This window comes from Rutilus rutilus (assembly GCF_951802725.1).
Source record: "Rutilus rutilus genome assembly, chromosome: 7".
NCBI lineage: Eukaryota > Metazoa > Chordata > Actinopteri > Cypriniformes > Leuciscidae > Rutilus > Rutilus rutilus.
In genome coordinates this window covers 40,831,524-40,858,690 of record NC_140221.1, presented here as the reverse complement: position 1 = coordinate 40,858,690, position 27,167 = coordinate 40,831,524, and the positions used below count along the sequence as shown (strand labels likewise).

Here is a 27,167-nt window from a genome sequence, read left to right as displayed (position 1 = left end):
GTGGGTGGAATTAATAGTGACATCACTTTGCATCATCATCATCGTACCGGATAGCGCAAGTCCAAGAAAGAGTTTGAGAAACTTGAAGAACATGAGCTCGCACTCAAAGTGACTTACAATCAGTTCAGATCACATTCAACACACTTAAGAAGTTTAAGACAGCCCAAGCTGACAGAAGACGATGATTGCCTCTCATTTACTGGCATACTACTTCACTGAGCTTCATCATGACCACGTCCAGAAAGTAAGTAGCCTACTACTGTAGCCGGCTTGCGCTAAATCGACATCTCACATTGTATATTGACTTAATCAGGCAGATGGACGAGTGAAGATCATTATCGGTCAGTTACAATGTTCGTTTGTTGGTTTTTAATGTAGCAGCTAAGTCGTTCACATCCTTTCGCATCTACTACACGTGTGTGTGACAGCGAGGTCAGCTTTACATCACTTGACACAAGATAATATCACGATCCTAACGTTACTTATAACAGGCTTTGAGATCCTGTAGTTTATTGAATATTCCGTTAGGCCTATGTTGATTTCCTTTTCTAAATTTCCCCTACATCGAGTATTTCCACGAGTTCCGTGCGTCAGTAGCAAAACGTCAGTTTCCGCATTTTTGAAGTATGAAGAGTAACGTTACGTAGTTTGGGAGTTGGGAGCTGCTCCATACCAATAATAACATTAGATGATATTCGTGTCCATAATATAGGCTATATTTTTAGTATATAACATAACCGTATGTCTGCCAGTTCGAAATAATGGTCTATATAAACAATGATAATAAAGGTAAAAATTATATTGGATAAACTAGCTGGGCGAGTTTTCGTGGCGCTTCCTGCCACGACGTACCTTTAACTGAGCGAGTGTTGCTCTGGTAACCTGAGACAGTAGCGCCCTGCTAGTCACGTGTGTCACCTTCTGGGCGCGCGACTTCAGTAAATTCCATTATGACAAAAGCATGCAGTGTCTTCTCTGTGACCTCTGACAAGTAGGCTACATTGTAACACTTAAAAAAAAAAACCGGTAAGTTAATTTGATGTGATGTCCTCCATACTCTTCAGAGCAACTCAGGAATTGACAAGATGTTCATATTTCATGCCTTCATATTCATTGTGATATATAGGCCTACGCCAAAACTTAATCTGTATTTGTTCACACATTAGCAGATTACAGTTGACAGCCCTTTTTTATATACGTAGTGTTTGATTCTAAACAAGACTATCAACTGCATTCTTTTACTGACCTGACTCACCTTTGTTTGGTTAACTAGTGTTGCGTGAATGAAACTGCACTGGATGAATAGTTGTCTGACAAGTCAGCTATTAGGCCTACCCTCAGTGTCTTATAGCCTACGTTATCAACAAATGGCCAAATGAATGGGATCATTGTACAAACAACAAACTGTATGAAATTAATATACCCTGGTTAAAAGCTGCATTTTTATTTTCAACTGTCTGGGATCAGATGATATACACAATGCTGAATAGAACATTCCAGAATCAAACACAAATTCTTAATACCAAATGAAGAACCACTGCCATGTTCCTCATGCCCGAGTTGAGTAGGCTATCTCTTAAACATATTTTGATATGTGGCAAGCTCACAAAAATCTTATTAGTAGAGACTACTAACATCTATCATGAATAATTCAAATATGTTATGATAAATTATTCTTAGAAATATCATCAAATCAGCGTTATATCTTTCCAGAGTTATTGGTCTATATGAAAAATTATAATATTTTCATTGCATTTAAGCACTGCAATCTCTGACCAAATAACACATGTCAGTTTAACACAGAAAGAACGAAGACTTAGTTACTTTTTTGTCCATCCTTCTTTGAATTTTCGGTCTACATTATTGTCTTCTGTGTATCAGATCAGTAATTCATCGTGTCATCGCATTCATAATCAGATGTACCGTAGTATCAGTATCCTTATTTGAACATATCATATATTTAATTTGAAGAAGACATGATGAAATATGTCTGTGTGCGCATACACAGTGCTGGTTCATGTTTGGAGCACTAGGAATGAAATCTGTCTTAAAAAACTTGAAACATGCTTTCTCTGTTCCAGTTATGAACTATGATCCGCATTGCGAGTATTGTTAAGGGCTGTCTGAAGGACAGCAACACAAAGCTGAACAGGCAGATTTGAACGAACAGTGCTGAAACTGTCTTTTGTTGACATTTAAAGGTCCCATTGCATGAAAATTTCACTTTATAAGGTTTTTTAACCTTAAAGTCCCTGTAAAGGCAATTCTAAAAAAATAAAATAAACACATTATAAGTGTTAGAAATGTATTGCTAAAACATATTACAAAGACTGTGAACTGTGAAGTACTGAATTGTGGAGTTAGACTGTTAAAAGGTTTTTTAACCTTAATATGAGTTTCCCTAGCCTGCCTATGATCCCCCAGTGGCTAGACGGTTTGATGGGTGTAAACCATAGACTGTAAAAAAAATATGCACGTAGTGTCCGTGACGTCACTCGTTGGTTTCTGAAGACCGTTTTTGAAGCCTAAAGTGGGCGTGGCCGACCGTCGCCATCTTGGTAGCGCGTCACTCCCGAATTTATTTATTTTTACAGTCAGACAATTAGCTGAGGTAACGTGACGGCTAACAAACAGCAGATAAACGGCTAATGATGACCACTGCAGCGGGAATCCACCTGTCACTCAAAAGTGGACACCCTTAATTATGCAGAACTTTAAGGCTTAATATAATGTAAACGGATGAGTTATAAAAAAATCACCCCCCTCACAGTTGTCATGAAGGGAAAAATAAGCTATATAGACCAAAGCCACTTTTTGCACCAGGCTGTAAACGTGTTTTTTTTCTGCTGTAAAGTTGGGTATTTTAACATGGGGGAGATACAGATTTGACTCACTTCTGCACCCAGCCTCAAGCGGCCAGTCGATGAATTGCCGTTGAATTCACTTCCGTGCTGGTTTCAAGAGAGAGACAGGGAGGTTGCCGCTTGGTGTAAACGAAGCCCTGGGTATTTTTGAGAAAATGAAAGCTCAGACAGGCGAATCTAGAAATCTTCCCCTTATGTCGTCATAAGGGGAAAGGTTACCTCCCCTTTCTCTTCTTTTCCCGTAAAGAGAATTTGGCCTGCCCATGAGAAAATGAGCTGCGCGAGTGCGATATTGTTTTTTCCTCAAAAGACATCATGGCTTGCAAACGAGCGAAGCGTGGCAGTTGCTCAGTGTTTGGATGTACAAATGAACACAAAAGTATTTTTTTAGTTCCTTCATCCGAGCCTCTGAAGAACCAGTGGGTTATGTGATTTTCTGATGTGTAATTGTTCAAGTTCAGACAGATAATCTTTCTCTTAAAGTCGTTCAATACTGTTTATGCATCAGTAAATCAAGCCAGTGACTAAACGATCAACTTCACGTCGTTTCTCTTAGTAGGATGAAAATAATCTTACTTAAACTGTGATTAATATATATACAGAAAGCGATCAAAGAACAATCCCTTTCCAATCGCCCAAGCTGTCAATCACACAGCGCGAGTTTATCTGGACACTTGCTGTTACACTGCACAACGAAGCTCTTACTGTACTTACCTCATGTTTGCATTGGTGAAATCATTAGCGAGAGTGCAGAAACTGCGTTGCAATGATAAGATCTTCATTCACGCGATCAAAAGGCTGTCATCTGCTCAGTGCTCATCACTGCAACCTTTTATGTGAAGGGAATAGATCTAAATACTTAAACTTCTCACGATTCATTAATCCCGATAGCTGTAATAGTAAAAACGTATAATAGCTGTAATAGTAAAAGTTTTCGAGAGAGTTCCACATGTAATGCTAGATATTTCATATGCAAGCATGTCAGCCAATCAAAGCAGTGGGCGTTTACACTAAAGTCTCTCAGCAGACACGCCCCTTCAAACAGAGCGTTCAAATCCGAGGCTAAAATCAGGCTAGGAAATATGCCTTTTATTTCTAAATTATGACAACTTTTGATCTAAAAAACATACTAACATTATAAGGGCACCCCAGGAAACATTCTAAAATAATAAAATAATCCATGCAATGGGACCTTTAAATTATCTTCTGTAATGTGATCTCATATGGCACATTGATTGGATTAAAAGAGTTAATTCCTATGAATAATGCAGAGAAAAGCTCAGAAATTGATGACAGATGCTCTCCAGACACGGCACCACTCTGAATTAACGCATATACCGCAATTTTTGTGACTTTCATTTAATCCGACATGTTTAAACTGACATGCAAAATGATAAACTTTCACTCTATGATGGTTAAAGTTTGCAATTAATCTGAGAATCACGTGCGTTTCGAACCATGGTGTCTGGTCCGTACAGATCAACAACAATACTTCCCATTATGAAGGCTGGGACACAGTCATTGTATTTTTTTTTCTTCTTTTTTTTTCTTCTTGTGGTGGAGCAAGAAATGTACTCATCAGTGCTTGGGCGTTCCAGATTACGAAATGTCCAAAATTACCCTGATTCATCCTATTACAATTATAATTTCATAAAAAAAAATACCCTTGTGACTGTTTGGTAAAAGTCATTCAATATTGGCTAGGAAAAGTAAAGTTTAGTTGACAAAAGGTTTAATGAAATGAAACTCACAGTTTCAAAATGCTGTTCGAGGCCAATGTGGGAGTAATGTGAATAAGAGCCCTGTCTAACGTTGAGATTTAAAAGAACTTGTATAAGCAAATGTGGTTTAAGCTCTTCTGATTTATGTTGCAACATCTTGTCTTTGTTGTATTTGTGGAGCTGTCTGTACATAAGGCAGTAAAAATCTCACTGGGATTCAGATTCCTATTTAGATCATTAAATGCACGCACTCTGACCTTTTTCATATCCTCATGTTATCACTCACTTGTCTTGCATTCAAGAGTTCTGAAATGTCTTGTGCAAATGACTCGTTTCCGGCCTCCTAAGAGTTCTCTTTTCTTTTGTATTGACAGTACATTCAGAACCTCATTAAAGTGTCCTCGCATGCGTTGGAGTCAAAAGCAGGTGAAATTGGTGGTGTTGAAATTGGCATGTAATTGGAAAGGTGTTCAGTTCAGCCCCAAATAGAAGTGACCCCAGGGCAAGACATTCATTGAAATAATGAATTACCCTTTCAACATTATTGTAGGCCTATTGAACAGTCAGTGTTCATAAACATTTATGCTACAGTAGGGTGAAATAACCTGGGATATTTTTTGAACTCACAAAAAGTGTCAACTACATACTGAATACAGCTGGGCGATGCAGCTGAAACCTCACACATATCTGATGTATGTCAGTATTTGCACTGAAAAGGCTTTAAAAAAAACGTAAAAAATAAAATAAAAATTAACATTTTATATTGAGATTATTTATAGCATTACACTTTATTAAAGTAATGATCAAGATATGTTTTTCACTAAATAAGAACAACGAAGTATATTTATGAATCTGCTCTTCAAATGTCATTGAAATGAATCATTGAATCAGAGTTTTAAATAGATTTTTTTCTTTTTCTTTTTAAATTGAAGTTTCTTTTTAAGCAGACAGTTTGAGTTGATTCACAGAAATGAATCAAATGTAACAACTGCAAAACTGTGTTTGCACTAGCAGTTTAAACCAGAATATAATAGCGTCTATCTCTGTCTTAACGCGATAATTATAAACTTGTTTATCATAGCACTGTGTACTGTTACATCCAGTATGTCCTGGACAGGACCTTGAGACCAGCCTGGACTTAGACAAGTTTGACTCCATAATGCAGATTGTACTGCGTGTGTGTGTGTGTGACTTTATACAGTAGTCTGCACTGTATCAGTGCCTCCGAAGTCCTATTTGCCTTTTATATTTACATGATTTTTAATCAAAACAAGCTTCTTTTTTAATTCATTTTCACATAAATTGTTTAATTTTGTTGTTCTTTCAAATAATCAATAAGAAATAGCCTATATTTTTTATTCATGCTCTTAAGCCCTGTTGAACCCTGTGTATTAGGCGACAGGTTGATATGTTTCCCATGTGATCTTGGCACCATATTTCTTATGGTGGGCAGCTGTGTGAATGATTCTGTCCCTCTGTTATGTCAAATGTCATATTATAGAAACAGCCATATGAGTTTCACATCTTACATAAGTTCTTAGTATTCACCAAGACAGGCCATTTCTCCTGCTGAGGTGGATATGTGTGATTGTGAATGCTGTATGCTTTTGTAGGTATTGCGCCTCGGTACAGTGCTCTGTTCATGCTGTTCATCAGGGTGTATTCATCACAGCGAATCGAACCATTATTGATCTAGAATTGCGAACAACACTTGTTCCATTGTCAATCATTAAATATGATACTGCAGACCTCAGAGAGAGAGCTGCAATTATTTTACAATCTGGAAGGATGTTGCTTTAAGATACTCTTTCTTTCTTCATCTTTATTTAACTGCTTTTAAGAGCTTCTCTTATGAAGTCAGCATCTGACCTTTGAGTGAAAGCTAGTACGGGACATTCCAGCTTCCCTTTCTTGTAAAAGATTCTTCACACTGGTATCAGGACTGTAAGAATAAACGGATGGCCTCAAGTTACTATTGGCCTTCAAAGAAAAGCAGGTCTTTGTGATTGCCAGTGTCAGATAGTGACCCAGAGCAGCCTTTATGTATATAGGCCTATATATTTATTAGAGCCCGACCGATAAAGGATTTTGAAGGCCGATACCGATACAAATATTTGTTGGTTTTAAAATCCGATATTCCGATATATCGGCCGATATATATATATATTTTTTTTTTCAGAAACGCACAACAAAACATTAACAGATTTCCCTAACATTAGTTATTTATTTATGAGTTTTAACTAAAATAATATGATAATGCATTTTAAAAAGAAACTTGTTTCTTTTATTGTCACATCAGAACAGAGGAACATCAAAATATAAAATAATGATGACATTATTACTATCATCATCATTTATATTATCATTAAACAAGATAAAGGTCACTCCTAAATGTTTGTGTGCGTGTGTAATAATTAGTCCCTACATTGCCTTATAAGCTACCTTATAATTACAATGTCAGCTTGCTTATCCCTTTACCTGCACTTTTTAAATTCTTTCCATCAAGCTACATCAAACCATTTTCAATCATCAGTTGCTGCCTGCCTTCTAAAACCTACTATTTAGCGATCTAAATCCATTATGTGACTCGTTAATGCTGCGGCTGAACGACAGTCTGCAACGCACACTTGGCGTCATTGGATTTCACACACGTGTAAAAGAAAAGCTAACTTTTATGCACAAGCTACGTTTGATACTTTTTCTCTATGTCTAAATGTTCACTCCTCGCAAGTCTAACTTACATTTTACAATGCAGGGACTGTAACTAGAGATATGCTAGTTATAAATACAGTAATCATTACTTTATTTAGGCAGAATAAGTTCGTTGTGGTTTCCAAGCTCATTAATGTTAACGTTAGCGGTCTTCCACTGATAGTGGCATTAGCTAGCTTTGTGGTTAGCTAGTCTATGATGAGCCATAATTTAGCAATGGATAACGTCATACTGCAAATTGTAAAACATACATTTTCAATATAACAGGCCAAGGAGAGATGATACGTCTCATTGCTATAACTGTCACGCTATTAAAGAAATACTTCAGTCACGATTGTCAAAAGTTAAAAGGACAGTCAGTCAACTACACTGTAACAACGTAACGTAATTACTAGCTAATTCCACTTCACTCTCGGCTTATTTAACAGCAGCAAAACTGGACATTATAGTCACGAATTTTGTCATGCTTATTTGAGTTAAGAGAACTGATGGGGATGTTCTTTTAATTGTTATTCAAGCAATGTATGTCTCGTGACCAACTCACCATGAACACACTTCACCGATGATCTCACTCGCGGATAACTGGTTCTCTCTGGCTGGATCAGCAGGTTGCAGGATGTGTGGCGCGTTATACACGAGTGTTGCCAACAGGGACGGTGTAGAGTGCCCTCTGGTGGACAAACTATACAACGCCAACACTCATGACATGGTTGAAGGGTGTTTCGTCCGTTTTTATTTTATTTTTGAAATATTCATTTATCGGCCATTATAAATGCCGATACCGATAGTTTGGAAAATGCCTAATATCGGCCGATAATATCGGCCTGCCGATAAATCGGTCGGGCTCTAATATTTAGATACTGTATAATGCAGGATGTAATTCCATTCTGAACGGAACCATAGGCACAAAATCAGACAGACTTTCGATTTTATAAAATCAAAAGCTAAAATACAACAGCACGTTCAGCCTTCCTGATTACATTTTGAACAGAAAGTTACTCTGTGTTCGAAATGTAATCAGTAAGGCTGAATGTACTATTTTATGCTGTTGTATTTTAGCTCAGATTTGATAAAGTCGAGTCTGTCTTTCACATTTTGGTCTTACAGCTATGTCCAGAAGGGATGTGCCTACTGCATTTATAAATTTGGAAATCATGGTAATTTGGTTATTGAGTAAAAAAAAAAAAAAATAAGTGAATTTTAAAGTTGCGATATCCAGGCCTGGAAAATACGCTCAGATGTATAGTTTGTGATATTTGCTCACTTTTTGACAAAAGCTCTTTTGGCTTTTATTATTTTAGAAATAAAAACTTGTGTTAAAGTTATGCAAATGGTTAATTATTTTTATGACTACATCACTAAGATTCAAGTCTTGTAAAAGCATTAGATTAAAAACATTGCAATTTCATAAAGTGTGTAAATAATAGAAACGCAGTTCAAAATGGCCTTTCTTTAAATGCAAATGTTCTTTGAGAACTTAATTTGTGAGGGTAAAGCATGTACTCACTATACTCCTAATTACAAAAAGAAAAAACTGCTCTTAAACTGTGTGTGTGACAGGCTGTAGAATGGGGTTTGCCCGAGGGAAAATTTCCAGTCAAAAGTTTCAGTTTTTTTTTTGCTTTAACCCCGTACCTAGAATGATTTCCAGTTCAGTGAGTATGTGTACCTAAACTATTTCATGCCTTTTTGTGAGTGCTTTATGAAATCATTTAAAATAAAATTCTTACCCATTTTGTGAGCACCCTGGTTAGTCTTATTGCATGCTTGCAAAAAAAATTGTGGAGAGTTAATATGTCATGTTGCAAAGTTATTATGAGTAGTATAATAGTTTGCCATTATGATCATACCCCATGCCATGTTGTACATTTGTATGAGAATATGTATAGTGATATTTGTCAAAAACGAATAAAAAGGGTGTGATAATGAGTAAACCAAATAGTAAATCGGTGTTGTTCAGTAGAAGTACAGTTCTTTATTTAATTAGACCTATATAAAAAAGAAAATAGGAAAATGTAGTGATTTTTCACCCTTCATTTGGTTTTCTCAGGTGGATAAGTACCTGTATCACATGCGACTGTCTGATGAGAACCTGATGGATGTCTCCAAGCGGTTCAGAAGGGAGATGGATAAAGGACTGGGCAGAGACACTAACCCAACTGCAGCCGTCAAGATGCTCCCCACCTTCGTCCGCTCCACACCTGACGGCACAGGTGATAATGAGATTTTGACCTATACAGATGGAAAAAGGCATCATCAAAATAGCCTAAGACATTCAAGTTTAGCTTTTTAAAACCACAAAAGGTACCTGAAAACAGTTACGCACTTAGAAATGTAGTATGAATTCAGGTAAAATAGGCCACTTTTAGCCCAATTTCCCAAAAAGTGTCCCACTTTAGCTGAATCCATTGAATTTCAATGCATTTTGAAAAGTAAAAAAATCAAACCAAGCAACACCTACAAACATATAATTCAAGAGTTTTTCTCAGAACTGACTTTATTTTTCTTTTGACCTTTCACCAACTGACCTCAAGGTCATTTTTAGATGTATGAAGTCTGTTCTCCTCAAGTTCACATACAGTAGGTAGCAGAGTAACCACAGGTGGACACTACCTTTCAAACTGAACAAACATCTTTTTGTGAAATGTTTTGCTTAAAATGTTATTCCTGATATGTAATGTAACAGCATGTATTTTTTGTGAGTGTGGCTTAAGTATCCAAATCCATTTTAAGGCATTTGTATGTCAACAACTTTTATTACAAATTCTTAATCTAATTATAATGAGAGGGAAAAATGAATTGAATATTGTGAATGAAAAGCATTTGTACCCTTTGGGAATGTGTTGGCATCAGGTTCCGTGCGGGTCATGTCATGGGCAGAGGTATATTGTTGTCTTTAGTGGCAAGCATCCTGTGGAGCACATATTGTTCTGTCCTGGAAGTGGTTCCTTTTTGTTGTGAGAAGGTGAAGAAATGATTGATACAGCTCTCCAGGTGTGTTATTATCAGCCCTCATAACTGTTGATGTGTTTGAGTGTGTGTTTCTGTCACAGTGACTGACACCAACCCAATGCTGTCACTGGCATCAAGTGTTTGACTGTGCACGTGGGATGAGACAATGTCTCAAGTGGAGTGTGAAAAGAATAACTGTTTTCGGGTTCCTGGAAAGAATGCCTGCACACAGAAAAGTAGTCATGTGGGTGTGAGCCACAAAAGAGTGCTAGGAAGTGTTGCCAAGGGAACGATATTGATCTGAGACCAAGGTGGTTTTGTGTCCAAATGGATGTTTGCCATCCCCCCTTACTCAGGGACTTTATTCTCATGTCATGATTCAGCGGTTGAGGTGTTTCTGCTTGCTTTCTCTTGAAGAGATACATTTCTTGTTGCATGGTTGTAGATTAAAGCAACTTCCTTGTAACAAAACATTTTGTTTGCAAAGGCTATGTTTATCATGTCGTATTGAAGTGAGATCTTTGGGTGCATGAAAGCCTGTTGTTATACTGACATTGTACGCCAAGGCAGAAGGTCACGCCTGTACTGACAGACATCTGTCCTCACCTTGAGAGTTTAACAAATGCTTTCTGAAAGACCTTTAATGTGTGTTAAGCATAGAAAAGCATGCAAAGAATAGTTCCGAAGAGGCCATATCTTGAAAAATCCTTGGAGATAAAAAGTACTTCATATTCAAAGTACTGTGAGCTTTCAAAAATCGGAAATTCCTCCAACACACTAGCCCCAGTTATAAGGACATTATAATTAGTGTGACAGCCTTTTAATGCCACATTAAACAATGTAACATTACAAAGTCATAAAGGGTTGAGAAACAAGTCATAATGGTTAATCTAGTAATAATTATAATCATGCGTTACATTTAGCGCCTTTTCTTGGCACTCAAAGTGCTTACATTTGAAAGGAGGGAATCTGCTCAACTACCACCAATGTGCAGCATCCACCTGGATGATGCGACGGCAGCCATATTGCGCCACACACCGTTTTTTTAACGTATAGTGTCCCCATCACTATTCTGGAGCGTTAGGATCACACAGACCACAGGATGAGCGCCCCCTGCTGGCCTCACTAACACCTCTTCCAGCAGCAACCTGGTTTTCCCAGGAAGTCTCTTGTCCAGGTACTGACCCGGCTCAACCCTGCTGAGCTTCAAGTCTTGGGCTACAGGGTGATTATGGCTGCTGGCATAATGCAGGTTTAATAAACAAGTATTGTCTGAGAACAGCTTTGTTCTCATAACAAACAACTTTTTTTTTTGGTAACATTTTATTTTAAGGTGACAGTTACACACGTTACATGTACTTACTTTAGTAATAATAGTAAATTATGCATAATTACAAGCAGCTAACCCTAACCATAACCCCTATAGTAAGAACATGTAGTTAATTAATATTACTCAGTACTTAACAATATCACCTTAAAATCGTAATCTTTTATTCCCATAATTTTTGTTTTATTCTCAAAATACTGTTTGTTCTGATGGTTTGACTTCATTGTCAAAACTTGGACTATTTGTAAAATATTAATGTTGTAAAATTCTTATAATGTGATTATTCTTGAGCCATGACCTCTTTGTTCTTGTAATGTTGTCTTTATTGTTATGCTGATGACACTCAAATATATATTTCATCACGGCCAGATGAAAACGCTAATTTATCCAAATTGACGGAGTGTGTTAAAGATATAAAAGATTGGATGACGCGTAATTTTCTTTTATTAAATCCAGACAAGACAGAGGTATTACTTATCGGTTCAAAAAACCGCCCACAAAACCTCTCGCAATACAACTTTAACATCGTAGGATGTCCTGTTACTTTATCCTCTACAGTAAAAGACCTGGGTGTTATACTCGATTGCATCCTGTCTTTCGAAAATCATATTTCGTATGTTACAAAAACAGCCTTTTTCCACCTTAGAAACATTGCTAAGCTACGTAATATGCTATCAGTTTCTGATGCAGAAAAGTTAGTTCATGCATTCATGACCTCGAGACTAGATTACTGTAATGCTTTATTAGCTGGTTGTCCTGCATCCTCAATAAACAAGCTACAGTTAGTCCAAAATGCCACCGCTAGAGTTCTTACTAGATCAAGAAAATATGATCATATAACACCGATTTTATCATCACTGCATTGGTTACATATAAAGTTCCGTATTAATTACAAGGTATTGCTACTGACTTATAAAGCCCTAAACGGCTTATCTCCAGTCTATTTAACGGATCTTCTATCACCCTATAATCCATCGGGCTCTTTAAGATCACTAAATTCAAGGCTTTTGGTCATACCTAGGATATCCAGAACCACCAAAGGAGGGAGAGCATTTTCACATTTAGCCCCAAAACTCTGGAATAGTCTTCCTGATACTGTTCGTTGCTCAGACTCGCTCTCCCAGTTTAAAACTAGATTAAAGTCGCATCTCTTCAGCCAGGCATTCATATAAAATTTTTAATCTTACAGTTCAAACTACAATCCGGCCTCTAGTTCATAAATGCCAGAGGAGAACTGGCCCCCGACTGAGCCTGGGTTCTTCGGTTCCTTGCCACTGTTGCCTTTGGCTTGCTCAGTTGGGGATATTTTGGGGATATTTAATTTGATTTTATCAATCAATAAATTCCACTAGAAACAAACCTTGTTGTATTATTTTAATTTAATACTGTGAAGCTGCTTTGATACAATCTGTATTGTGAAAAGCGCTATACAAATATACTTGACTTGACTTGACTTTATTCTCGAAATCTATTCTCTTGAGTTAAATTTACATTACATTTGTTTGTAGAAACGGGCGACTTCCTCGCCCTGGACTTGGGAGGAACCAATTTCCGGGTTCTGCTTGTCAGAGTGTCCAGTAATGGGAAACAGACGGTGGAGATGGAGAACCAGATCTATGCCATTCCAGAGAACATCATGAGGGGAACTGGGACAGAGGTGAGGAGTGTGTGCGCAAGCCTGTTGAATTCTTTCTTTTGCGGGTCTTCGTTTTTTTTTTTTGTGAGTGTTTCTTACTCGGATCTCATTTTAGGCTTTGCTAGCCTGTCTTTGAAAATTCTTGTTGCGATCTTTAAAGGTCTAGGAGATGGAACGCAATGCAATATTCAGATATCACACTACTGCTGGTAGATGGGATACAGCTGAAAGAAACATGAATAGAATACACAAAGTGTTGTAAACGTGATAATTTATTACAAAAAGCCGAAGCCACTAGATACAGTGAGTGAGCTATGTACAATGTAAATGAAAACACACAAAAGGAAACGAACATACAAATAATTATAGGGAAAAGGAACTTAAGTGGTGCCAAATTAAAGAACCAAATATAACAAAATAATTCCCTTAAACTACCCCCACAACCTCTAACCTAATAAAATAAAATGTGAAAAATAAACCGAATTCTTCAGCGTATTCGACGCCCTAAAATCCTTCTCTAACTAAGAAAACAAAAATACAAAGGATGGCGCACACTTCTTACCTAGTGTGTCTAACACCTGACATTACTACGGGCACAATGTATATCGCGCAATCCACTGACCTGCTCTCTTTTCCCACATAGACCTAAAGCCCATTAAACTCAGAACATTGGCGTAAAGCACAAAATAACACTAAGGAAATAAATATTAGACTACACATGCACAAGTGGGATTGGATTAAATTGATACAAAGTACGCAACTCAGGACACTGAACAAACAATTCTCATGCAGAAAGTTCTAACGTGAAAGTTCTTATGCATAAATCATGATGCAGAAATCTTGATTCATTATTAGGTGTATTATTTTTAGAGGGATACATATCACCTATATGAAAATTCTGTCATTTTCTCACCCTAAATTTGTTCCAAACCTGTATGACTTACTTTCTTCTGCGGGACATAGAAAAACATATTTTGATGGTTGTCCAAGTTTTTTTTGTTTTTTTTGGCTAGACAATGGAAGTCAATGGTAACCCAGACTGTCAAATTTCAAAATAACATCAGGAATGATGTGAGTCAATGATAACAGAATTCAAATTTTCACATTTGAATTTCAAATTCAAATGTTCAAATTTCTAAATTCAACATTTTGGGTGAAGTAACCCTATTCCAAAGTAACAAATATGATTTATATGATATACATGTGTGGTCTGGTAAAGGTTCTACAAAACTTTTTCTGTTGCTCAAACAGCAGAGGTCATGGGTTCGATTCCCGGGGAAAGCAAGAAATGTTAAAAAATGTAAAATGCGTGCCTTGAATGCAAAGTAATTCGCTTTGGATAAAAGCATCTGTCAAATGCATTAATGTAATTGTATGTAAATAACAATCTGGCCAACCACATATATCTAGGCCTAATAGACAGTGTAATTTAGAGTATGCACCTGAAAGTTTTGCATGAGAACGTTTTAACACCTAAGAACAAAGTAAATGAGACCCACTGTATCTCTGCACATGAACATTTAACCAATTAACCATAACGCACAAGGAATCTGTTTTTATCTCGGGGCCTGGTTGAAAAATTGAAAATATTTTAATTATGCATTATTAAAGGGATAGATTATTAAAAAATCTTTCTTGAATTTCTTTGGTTACCGAAATTCTTCAAAATATCCTTATTGTGTTCAGCTGAAGAAAGAAATTCATACAGGTTTGGAACTTGAGGGTGATTAAATGATAGAATTTTCATCTTTGGGTAAACTATCCCTTTAACTTTGTCTTTTAGACAATTTGATCATGTATAATGGGTGCTGCTTTAATTGCAAAATCCAAAGTTAACAGATTGTGAAGATGTAGAAATGGATTCATCTGAATTTATTAAATGGTTTAACATTTCTCTTATTTCATCTTGCAGTAGATAATAATGTTCTCACTTTAAGTGTCTCTGTCTCTGCATGAAATTTCCATTTTAGGCAAAGGCCAAATGAATGTGCGTCATAAGAAATTCATTTTAATGCACTTTCTTTCTTATACACTTGTTCACTGTTAAATAAAGTATTAATACTTAAACACATTTCAAATGGTTTAATCCTAAATGTATAAAACAGACATGTCTGTTTGTTTTATTTTTTATAAATATGCTGTTATGCAAAGAATTATATCTTCTTTCTAAGACAGAAAACAGTCATTTGTATATTATTAAGCAAACAAAAAAAAGCAATTTGAGATACTACAACTAACTTTTCATCATAATAATCATATAAACTGCCATAAAAATAAAAATAATTGTGTCTCGTAGGTGGGAACTGAATCATGTCTGAGGTAAAACTAAACCAATTTTCATCTCTACTTCTCCGTGTTAGTTTGGCAGTGGATGTGTTCACTATTTGGACTTCAATCATTGCAATTCGGCCACAAGAGTCCTTTATAAGAGTGCATGACCAGAGGGTGGAAGATATAGTTGGAACCCAGCTGTCAGAAAATTATGAGTTGCACCTGGTTCCTCACACACACCCCACCATGGCATTATGGCGTTGTGATTTCAATATAGAATGTATGGCCTGAGGAGACTGTACGACATATTGATTGTCTGTCCGCATCCGAACTTTTCACTTTCGGTAGATTTTCTGAGGCTTGTTTCCACTTAAGTTTTCTTATACTGTGCTTATGATTTTGTAGCCTTCAAAAATGTCATATTTAAGAGATGAAAATAACAACACCTTTGGACTAACTTGCGCTTTGTAAGATTACCTTTTTTCCTTTTACATAGACTTGTGATCCACCTAATTTGTTTGCTATTGAACATATTGGGCTATATTTAGACATTTTGGTGTGGGTCACTTTTGACTGTAATGGGTTCTTAATCTTAGCTAAGCAATGTAATTTAAATGTCTTTTTTTCTTTACTTTTCCAGCTCTTCGATCACATAGCCGAATGCTTGGCCAATTTCCTTGAAAAATTGGGCATCAAAGAGAAGAAGCTGCCTCTAGGCTTTACCTTTTCATTTCCTTGCCAGCAGACTAAACTGGATGAGGTGAGATGAGAGAGAAAAAAATTTAAAGGAAGAAGAATACATCAAAATAAGGAGCTCTTTAGCGATAAATGCCATGTTATTTCTGTGCAGAGTTTTCTGGTGTCGTGGACCAAAGGTTTTAAGGCGAGTGGAGTGGAGGGGAGAGATGTTGTGGGCCTTTTGAGAAAAGCCATCAAGAAGAGAGGGGTGAGTGTATGAATCAGTGTGTCATGCTTTTACATGCTAAAGCCATTGGTTTAATAGACCCTGTCCCAAATGGCACACTTCATATGCACTTACTTACAGTGGCCAATGCGTGCGCGTTAGAGCTGCACGATTAATCGTTAAAAGATTGCGATCTCGAATATCACGTCACTCCTCTCCTCACAAAATTGCACTGGTTGCCAGTTGCCGCTCGCATCAAATTCAAGTCACTGACGTTTGCCTACAGAACAACCACTGACTCTGCTCCGTTTTACCTAAACTCATTACTTCAGACCTACGTGCCATCCAGAAACTTGTGCTCTGCAAGTGAACACCGTCGTGTGGTGCCACCTCAAAGAGGCACAAAATCTCTTTCTCTGACCTTTTCGTGGTCTGTTCCCTGCTGGTGGAATGACCTGCCCAACTCAACCAGAGCGGCTGAGTCCGTGTCCATTTGCAAGAAACGGCTGAAGACGCGTCTTTTTCGGCAGCACTTGATCCATTAATACTAACACTTTATCTTCTATTCTATATCTATTATCTTTATAAAAAAATTTAAAAATACATGTACTGTGTTAGATTATACTGGGAAGGGTCATAGCACTTGCATATTGTTGTCCTATTGTTAATTTAACTGCTTCTATTGTTCTCATTTGTAAGTCGCTTTGGATAAAAGCGTCTGCTAAATGAATAAATGTAAATGTAAAACTTCAACCTTTTCAAAGTCTTTTGTCTTTTCAACCTCACAGTATGATTATTTCCGTTTTACAATAATTTAAATGATCACAGAAGTACTGGGATAAGTTTTATAGTTCGGATTTCAACACTGATGTCTACATTAGCGATCAAAATAGAGTAAATAGAGTAAAGGCACTTCAAATAACGATTGTATCGATTACATCTTTACACCACCAGGTGGTGACAAGTGACTGTTAAAAAATGTATTTGTCATTGAATCATTCATTCAAGAGATTCGTTTAAAAACACTGATTCATTCAGTAATAAAAGTATTTGTGACCCATGCTGGCAAAATGAGTCAGAATGAGCAAATAAAAAAAAAACAAGTGCTTGTTATTGTGCAAGTGCATGATTCATTTAATGTTATGCTCCATTGAAAAACCTGGAGCATACAAATTGGACAAACAATGAATGAGCTACACCTGTTTGAAGTCGATAGAGTCAGTGTAAGCTCACGCTCGACTGGCCCAAAGTCCGGCATCCGACCAGCGCGGAAGGTCTCTACGTGTTACTGTCTTTTCTCGAGGCAAAGTATTTTTTATGATTAAATGCCATACATTTGAATATGTATTCTCTCGTTATTTCATCTGACTCCATAAATGAAAAAGTTGTAATGATATCTGTGCATCATTAAATCTGAGCAAATGTTTGACTATTCCTTTTAACTCTTTAATCAAAATAATGTCAAAGATGGTTAGAATAATCAAATGTAACTATTTATTATGTCAGGTAAATGTATCATGCCAATTTCATAATCAATTCAAAGATAATTGATACAAAACATCAAATGCTCTGGAATAAAGAGAAGAGATGCGAACCCAACATTAAAATACATGATGCTGAAATCTTTGAGGTCCTTCAACATCATGGGCTCATCGGAGTAACAGAAGGCCCGAACCCTTTGCTGCATTCCATTATATAGACAGAACCTCTTTCACATGGAAACATGTGCTAACAATGGAAATCTTCATTCAGAGGTTACACCTTTTGGGGGTATAAGACCATTTGCCTGGAGACCAACCCTCCTTTGTGTGCCAGTTATCTCTAAACTCTTAAAACCTTATTACCTTTTGTTTTACTTATTTGGAAATGAGACATTTGTACCAGTCGCACTGAGACATTTCAAATGATACCAAAAATGTACAATACTCGATGATAATCATTCACATTAAAACTATGTATTTTCTTGGGTGAATTCAGGTGATCTGAGTATGAGAGAGAGAGGGGGTGAGGGATGAGGGAATGAAATGTAGATTAGGATGACTCGGAGGTGAGACTTTTGTCTCAAATGGTGAGTTCAAATGGTAATTTCCAGCAGGATCCTGTCTTCTTAACCAGACTGTCCGGCATTTTCAAATTTCTCAAGTCTTACATCAGCAACGTCAATTTTGAGAAAAATCGTATTGAATTTTTCTGAATCATCGGAGAATCATGATCTCAGTTTGAAACAAAAACAATTGTGATTCTCAATTTATCCAGACTCGTGTTGTCCACAAGACCGTTGGCTGTCTCATTTGTCATTTTAGGTTTTAGAAGGCTGCTCCTCAGTGCCCCCTTTGAGGTTGATATGCACCCTCGATGCACACTTTTGCCTAGTCCGCACTAAAGCGAGCTTTGCAGCAGACTTTTTCCTGACAGTCAAAGTGACATTACGTCGTGAAAGTGCAGACTTGTAGGAAGACGGCGAGTGTTTAGGGTGCCATTTAGGACAGGGCCATAGTCTTTATTGTACAGTCCTAATGATGCTTGAAATGTCTGTACTGCGTACTGCACAGGACACTCCTTCCCTCTGTAGTGCTAGGGTCTTCCCCTTGGGCAAGAGAGAACAACCATCAAGCCTCCCTTGCTAGGGTCACAGTTATTTTTAATTACTAATACATTCCTTTATGCCTTGGTAGAACCCTTTTTCACATCACTCCATTGGGACCCGGAGTATAATATATCCTTATCACTATATTGTTATTAGAAACAAGAAAAGGGACGACTCGTTTGCCATTAGTTGTGTTGGTGGAGGAAGAGATCCTGGTCCCTGAGAAATGTGGTTTGCTGCAGCTTCCATTATTTCAACATGGTATTTTGGCTCCTACTTCAACCGATTGATGGATCAAGCCATTCCAACCTACCGTCTAGCTGGTCAAAGCATACCCTGGGAATACTCTGAGATAACTGTAGAGCAAAGCAATACTTGATAGTTGATGGTTATTATTTACTGAGGGATGTGCATCCATATTGACCAGTATGTCCAGCCAATCAACATTTTAAATGCAATATAGCCTATAAATCAATAGTCAATGTAATTACATTGCTTTCCATCTTGCTTCATTGCAGTGGTGTAACTAAACTGACTTGGAGACTAGATAATCATTGTCTTGTTTTAAAAGTATGTGCGCCTATAATGAGTAGTGCCATCACGGCCATATATTGTACTGGTCCCCACAGTTGTTTTGCTGGAAAGTGCGCGTTTCATTTCGTGCACGCGCATATTTGTATTTTTTTGAATAACTATACCTGGCTCTCGGCATAATAGCCATATGTAGCCAACATAGCCATAGAATAGTCAATAAAGTCTTGTTTGTATTTTAAAGAGAAGTGATACTTCTGTTATGTGCTTACGAATTTAATGTCTTAAACTGCTGATCTAAGTTACCTTGCTAAAAAACAGTGTTTTCACTAGTTTGGATATTTATATCCGCCATTACGGCCCGTTCAAATGAACGCTGGACGAGTCATTTGCTCGGCCGTAATAAGTGATTCTTTCAAATTCCCTATAAATTAATTATTAATTCTCTTTGAGCTAAATTGACCTTTCTGACCCTTACAAACCGCTCGGCTCCGAAGCGAAAAGCTTAAGAATGCGTTGCACCTGCTTCTTATTATATGCTTGTGCCGCGATGCAGCGCAGCTGATGCAATTTCCGCATGCCAATGTGCGTTGGCTCGTTTTAGTTACACTCGAAGTAGATTGGCCTCTCTAGCGAGATTCCTATTCGTCGGTCTCCGACGTAACGCAGAGAGTGACTGACTGAAAGGGAACTTAAAACAGAAAACACAGAAGTTGGTAGGCCAAAAAATAAAATGGAATTTGTGGAAATGGAAAACAAAATAAAACTTTTAATAAATTGTTGTTAAATTGCATACATTTCATGATTTCAATTAATTAGACATACTTTTTAAATGCTAAAATTGAATTTAACCCTTAAAATTTAAATTAACCTACCTGAAAAACCTGTAAAGCATGTTTATTTTATTTGCATCTTTGCTCTATTGTATTTATAATCCTTGTAGCTTGATTATTTCTTCTTGATTTTCTTTATTCTTATTTGACAGTAGTCCTTTTCCCACCTGAACATAGCAAATACTGAAACGTACTGAAACCATGACCCTTAAACCGTGATTGAATGCGTGAGTAATGTGAACCGTTACACCCCTATTGCAGACTTAACAATGTAAATAATGCTCTTGAGCACATATTTCTGCATACAGGTTTTTTTAACCAACATTTATAAATGTCATTATTATTGTTAAGAATTGTTTTTAGAGGTGTAGTTACAAAATCTACCAGCAGGGGTTAACTGAGCCATGAAAACCAGCCAACCCTTCAAGTCCATTTTCGGTTTAAATTCACCCTTTAACCCATTAAAATTGCAGTAAAATATAGGCTAGCTTCACGTGTTTATTTGACCTTTAATTAATTTTTTTTCAAATACCAAACAACATTTTATTTTTTCTCTCTTCAGGACTTTGACATAGACATTGTTGCTGTGATCAATGACACCGTTGGCACCATGATGACCTGTGGCTATGACGACCATCACTGTGAGATTGGTCTCATTGTCGGTGAGTCATTGACTGTCTTACTTTTGCACTCATATTCTAGCTGATATCAGTGGGAAATATCAGCCAGGGTGTAAGCAATTATTGTCATGCAAGTGATCTGCTTGGTGTGAATGAAAGGTGCTTTATTCAGACACAGACATTTTGTTCTGTCACTTAATTTGTTTAGGTTATTGGTTGAGGGAATACTAAAGCACACATTTCAGGCATTTTATAGCCTGTTCAGGCCTATTATTATGGCCTAACAAAATTATTTTTTGCGGCATCTTGACAATTATAATCCTCACACTTCACTTAACGAACTCATTATTTTGATTCATTTCCCCAATAGTGTGTCAAATATGTGTAATTATAGAGGCTAGAGCAGATGCTCCCTGAGTCCTTCACAACAACTTTGCATGCCATGCATGCACAGCCTCAGTTATTATACTCGCAAATTTGTACATCATTTTAACAGTCTTTCACATAAGATGACAATTACAGTGGGCTAAATGTATTCTTGGTGATGTGGAAATACAGCCAAAGAGCGAGAACAGCGGGATTTTATTTCTGTTCATTTTCATTTTTTTTCTGTTAGGTAGTATGTGTGTGTGTGTGTATATATATATATATATATATATATATATATATATATATATATATATATATATATATATATATATAGTGTGTTTTTGTGATTGTGTGTGTATATGTGTATAATATAAAGATCTGAACGACTTTGACAAGGGCCAAATTGTTATGGCAAGGTGACTGGGTCGGAGAATCTCTGAAATGGCAAGGCTTGTGGGTTGCCCCTGGTCAGTGGTCCAAGGAGGGACAAACCACAAACCAGCGACAGGTTGTTGGGCACCCAAAGCTCAGCAATGCATGAAGGCAATGAATACTATCCCGTCTGGTCCGAGCCAACAGTATATCTACTGTGGCGCAAGTCACACAAAAATTTGTATGACTACACACTGCATCGCACTCTGCTACAAACCAATCAGTGTGCCTATGATGACCACTGTCCACCTTCGAAAGCACCTACAATAGGCTCTATGCATGATCGCCTCCGCGTTTTGTCTCAGCCTGCCCAGTTACTTCCGTGCTGCGTCGGAAGCCGTTTTTGCATTCGGTGGAGATAATGGCAAATTACACTCGCTGTTTACAAGAACTTCCAGCGGTTAACGTGAATGATGTTAACAATATTGTGAGGCAGTTAGCTGTCACACCTAAGAGTAAGAAAGAGAAGTGCTTTAAATTGCTTTAAATGCGTAAAAAAAAAGCACTTCCCTGTTGCTCAAACAGTAGAGCGTTGGCGCTTGCGACGCCAAGGGTCATGGGTTCGATTCCTAGGGAAAGCAAGAACTGATAAGAATGTAAATGTGAACAGTAAAACTTTGAAATGCAATGTAAGTCACTTTGGATAAAAGCGTCCACCAAATGTGTAAATGTAAATGTAAAATTATATATTTCGGTCTACATCGACAACTTTGAGGGTGAGTATTCTCTCATATCATGCGAAATCCGACTAGCGAATCGGTTTCTAAAACCTTTGTCTCCGTTTCTGAGAAAATGAATTTTATGAAAGTTTTGCCGCTAGTACACTTCGCTATAGAATGCGCTATGCGGAAGAAATATAGACACGCACATGTCGGAACTGGACCTTGGAGCAATGGAAGAATGCCGCCTGGTCCGATGAGTCCCGTTTTCTTTTACGTCACGAAGACTGCAGTGTACATGTGCCAGGGTTGCCAACTTTGGGACTTTGGCTGGAGTGAGACTCTGTAAAACTTCAGTCCGTGCGCGCGCGGATCAATTTTTTCCCAACCCTAACCCTAATTTTAAAAATATCAGTCCTTGTTTACTTCGTATAAACCCTGATTTATGGGAAAAAAAGACAAAAACCTAATAGAATGGTACAATTAATTTGATTGATCGATTGATATAAAAAAATTAAGATAGAGGTGATTAAATAACAAACATGTAAAACAACAACATCAAAACAATAAGAAATCTCAAAACAAAAGGGACACATAATAGTTACTCAACCTCCCCAGAAAACCACAACACAAAAGTTTCACACATTAGGCCTGTTGTAGCCTATGCCACAGTGGCAGTTTGGCCTGCTTTCACCACCTCTGCAGGAGGCTCGTATCTGAAGCAGGGTTCGATCCGTTCATGAACCGTAATGCGTCAGTCACGTGACAAATGAACGAAAGACTCGGAAGGTAAAGTAAGTAGCCTATTTATGTTCCCTGTAAATTATTTTTGACTGCATTATAATGATTTCTTAATTCAGAATATGATAAAGACTGCCTAGACTGTGTTCGTGGAATTTGGCTGTTAAAAGTATAACATTTAAAGCCCCTTAAATGAACGAAATGACTCGAAAAAAGATTCGTTCATTTTAATGAACGAGGTAGAACAAGCGAGTCAGTAAAATGATCCGAACTTCCCATCACTCACAGGGTGCCATCAAGTGACAGTCTGTTCCTGGTGTCAGTCTTGTTTAGGCCAATAACTGAAAAGCTTCGCTCCGCATTTGACTGTGGCAGACACCAACACAATCTAGGCAACCTTTCATAATTTGGGGAATTTTAAAATGCCACTTGCCCGATTTGACAAAACGTCATTTGTACCATGAGCCTATTTTTATTGAGCAAATAGCTAGCCCACATAACGCACGTCAGACAACGTTTGCAACTATAGTTGAAGTCTGTACTCTCGGCAAACAGACTGATTAGTCAAGGCTACGTCTGTAGTGACAAGGCACATCATTTTATTATCAGCTTACCTTGATTGTCATCCAAACTTTCAAACGCGCATCAGTGGCTCCGACTCCGAACCTATGCTCCGAAGTTCAAACTCTCTCTGAACTTTTCACACGCAACTGACGTATCAGGTTTCAGCGAATCAATGATCAGAGAATACTCCAGTGAGAACGTTGTAGGCAGATGTTACAGCTGTGTGCCTTAAACTCCTCTCCTGTCATTAATACGCTGTGGTCTAGTATAGTCATCAACAGAAAATGAACAGATTGAGAGGGGAGAAACGTGGATTTTGGCGTGACATTTCTTGCGTGTGCGTGAGAGCGTGAGATTGATGCTGAAAGCATGAGTGTCACGCCAGATGCGTGAGAGTTGGCAACCCTGATGTGCGCCGTTTACCTGGGGAAGTGATGGAACCAAGATACATTGTGGGGGGATGACAAGCCGCTGGAGGGAGAGTGATGCTCTGGGCAATATTCTGCTGGGAACCCCTGGGTCTGGCCATTCATGTGGACGTAGATTTGACACATGCCACCTACCTAAACATTGTTGCAGACCAGGCACACCCCTTCATGATAATGGTGTTCCCTGGTGAAAGAAAAAATGTTGACAAATATTTTTGTTGTCTAATAGCCATTCAATGACCATAAAACTCAGTAGTTAAGAAAGATTAACTCTATAGAGATATTATAACATTATTATCATAAAACTGCATTATATGCAATTGTAGACAAATCAGTTGTTAATTCTAACCTTTAATATTATAGTAATGTACAGCTTACTGTCCAGCCTAAATAAAAACACAGTATCAGTCATTAGTTACATTTCCATTCAAAGTTGCGAATTTAAAATTGGAATATCATAAAGCATTTGTGCAAGCTACAATTAGTAGCCTATGGGCTACTATGAAAACAGAATCGTCTCTTCTTGGGAAATTGGCCACTGTGGCTCTTTTTTCCTACATCGTAAATTAGGCTACTTGCGTCTCAGAGCGCACAGGCATTCAGATGCCAGAGTAGTACCAAATCATTTTGATGACAGAATTTGGCTAAGGCATTTCAGAATTATCAAAACAACATTTGAGACGCTGTGCAATTAAATTGGTTTTATGATCACTCCAGTTATCCAATCACATCCTTTGTTGAGGCAAAGTCACTTGAGAGTTTTTTGTTGCACATCGAATTTATGTGCATGTCGTATCTGCCTCAATTTAGCGCACAAGTGTTTTATGCATATTTTTAGAATTTATGCACATTTTGCCGTTTCCATCCAGAGTTTTTTCATGCAATATTCGAAGATGCGCATAAAAATAGGTGGATGGAAACCGTGTTTGAATGATGAAAAATGATGGAAATCATTTTTGAGTCCAAAATTGTCATGGTCATTTTCCAAGCTTCAGAATGTTTAGGATACAAATGAATAAGATAAGAGCTGTTACTATCATTCAAATGGGGAACGTCCTGTATATTTGAAGGCAGCGGGTTTATTTTGAATTCAAAGACAGTGTTGAGAGACTACAGTAAGCTTACTGATAGCTGGGCTAATAAAACAAGCTTACCCAAGGCTTACCTTGTCATCTTCCAAAAAGCCAGACTAGCACTGTTGTGTACTATTGATACAATGTTTGAAGATCTAATGTAAATTCGTAAATTCCCTTGTAAAAGTAAATTCCCTTGCCTGCACCTTTGAACGTGTGTTTTTATTATTTAAGGATTTGTAGGAATCTGTTGAGATGGTGCTTAGAAAACACACGGGCTGCAGTGGATTTTAAAGTGGAATTGCATTGCAGAAGATGTGCGTGACTTACTTTGTTTGCATTTGCATTTGCATTCATTTTAGAATATTAGCTTTAGCAGAAAGAATTGGCCACCGTTTTAGCACTGGTCATTCACACCTCAGATTTGAAAAAAAAAAAAAAACGAAATAAATAGGTGTGTGTGTGTAAAGCTGTGGAAAAGTGGGAGTGTAAAGGGCGGGAAGAGGGGAGACAACAACCAATAAAACACAGACCAACAACATGCTCATTTTATGGACAAATGAATATTAATATATGTGCAAAGAAAAAATAAACAACAGTTTGTTGGGGCACCTTGATGTATTTTAATAATACAACCCCATGACTACAAACTCAGAAAAATCTTGAGACTACTAACAACTATCATGAACAAATCAAATACATTCTGGTAATTTATTCTTAGAAATACAGTATCAACAAATCAGCATTGCCTATGTAACAGTTTTACTCTGGTTGTGTTTGTTGTTCTCGTCAATAACGATAATGTCGATGGAAGAGGTCTCAAGATGCTTTATTCGCTGCAGAAATACACAGATCACAGAGAATTATTTGGGATACACGTCTCTCTCCTTCAGTCAGCACGCTTGTTAGAGGAGCGAGAGAAAGCACACCCAAACCCGTCAATGGCAAATGTGCTTCTAAAGATGGCGCTGTTAGCACATCGCACATCGGCGTTATCATGTGTGTCACCAATATGTGCCCCTTATAAAACATTCTGCATGAATGGTTCCCAATTGAATTAATTATGTACATTGTACCTTATAACTCAGAACACAAATAAAAAAGAATCAATTATGATGGAGTTCATTATATTTTATACTTTTTGAACAAGCTACACAGAGCTATAATAATATTTTCATTACGTTTTCTAGCACTACAATCACAACAAATTTCACACATCAGTATAAGGACACAGAAATAATAAAGACACAGTTACTTTTTTGTCCACTCTTCTTTGAATTCTCAGTCTACATCATTGTCTTCTGTGTATCAGAATAATTAATTGTCATCGCATTCATGATCAGACGTACCGCTGTATCAGTGTTATTTGTTATTTGGAGAGTATATGAAATATGTCCATAAAAACTTGAAACACGCTTGCTTTGTTCCGGATATGAACTTAATTTAATTTAATTTAATTTTGTATAGCGCCTTTTACAATACATATTGTTTCAAAGCTATCAGAGGTGACTATGTCCAAGTTGTGTGTTTCAGAAATGTACACATACAAATCACACAGTTAGCTAATAATGTATTCATTTAAAGGTATAGTGGAGGATTTTCCCGAATTTTAGAAAAGAACCGCCCTCTCCACTTTTTGAAAAAATGCACATGCGCAACACTCTACCTGCTCCCGAGAGGGAACGCCTATTAAACGTGTGCACGAGAGAGCATGCACGAGCCTAGTTCTCCTCGTGCACACTCTGTTTACAAGTTGCTGTCGGCATGGCTCATACAAGCCTACTGTCTGCGCGGTGCGTGACTTGTGCCAGGGCTAGCATCGCTAATCATAGCTTACATTAACTTTTACTAGCAGTGATTTTAAATGGATTTCTCCAAATAGCATGCCAAACTTTACCTGTCGAGTAGAAACTTCGCGACTGAGGCATCAGTGGGAAGCCCAA

The 27,167-nt window shown here is 37.5% G+C and overlaps 1 protein-coding gene across 1 annotated transcript in view; it reads left to right on the top strand.

Annotated features, from left to right (window-relative positions):
- The first annotated feature begins 6 nt into the window (after nt 1-6).
- Nucleotides 7-27,167, top strand: part of hk2 (hexokinase 2) — a 61,055-nt gene continuing 33,894 nt past the window's right edge. Inside the window, exons 1-6 of the mRNA XM_084413828.1 lie at nt 7-244; nt 9,348-9,510; nt 13,085-13,233; nt 16,124-16,243; nt 16,334-16,429; nt 20,901-21,000. Coding sequence (XP_084269954.1) covers nt 182-244; nt 9,348-9,510; nt 13,085-13,233; nt 16,124-16,243; nt 16,334-16,429; nt 20,901-21,000 — 691 coding nt within the window. The 5' untranslated portion in view covers nt 7-181. The remainder of the gene's footprint in view (nt 245-9,347; nt 9,511-13,084; nt 13,234-16,123; nt 16,244-16,333; nt 16,430-20,900; nt 21,001-27,167) is intronic.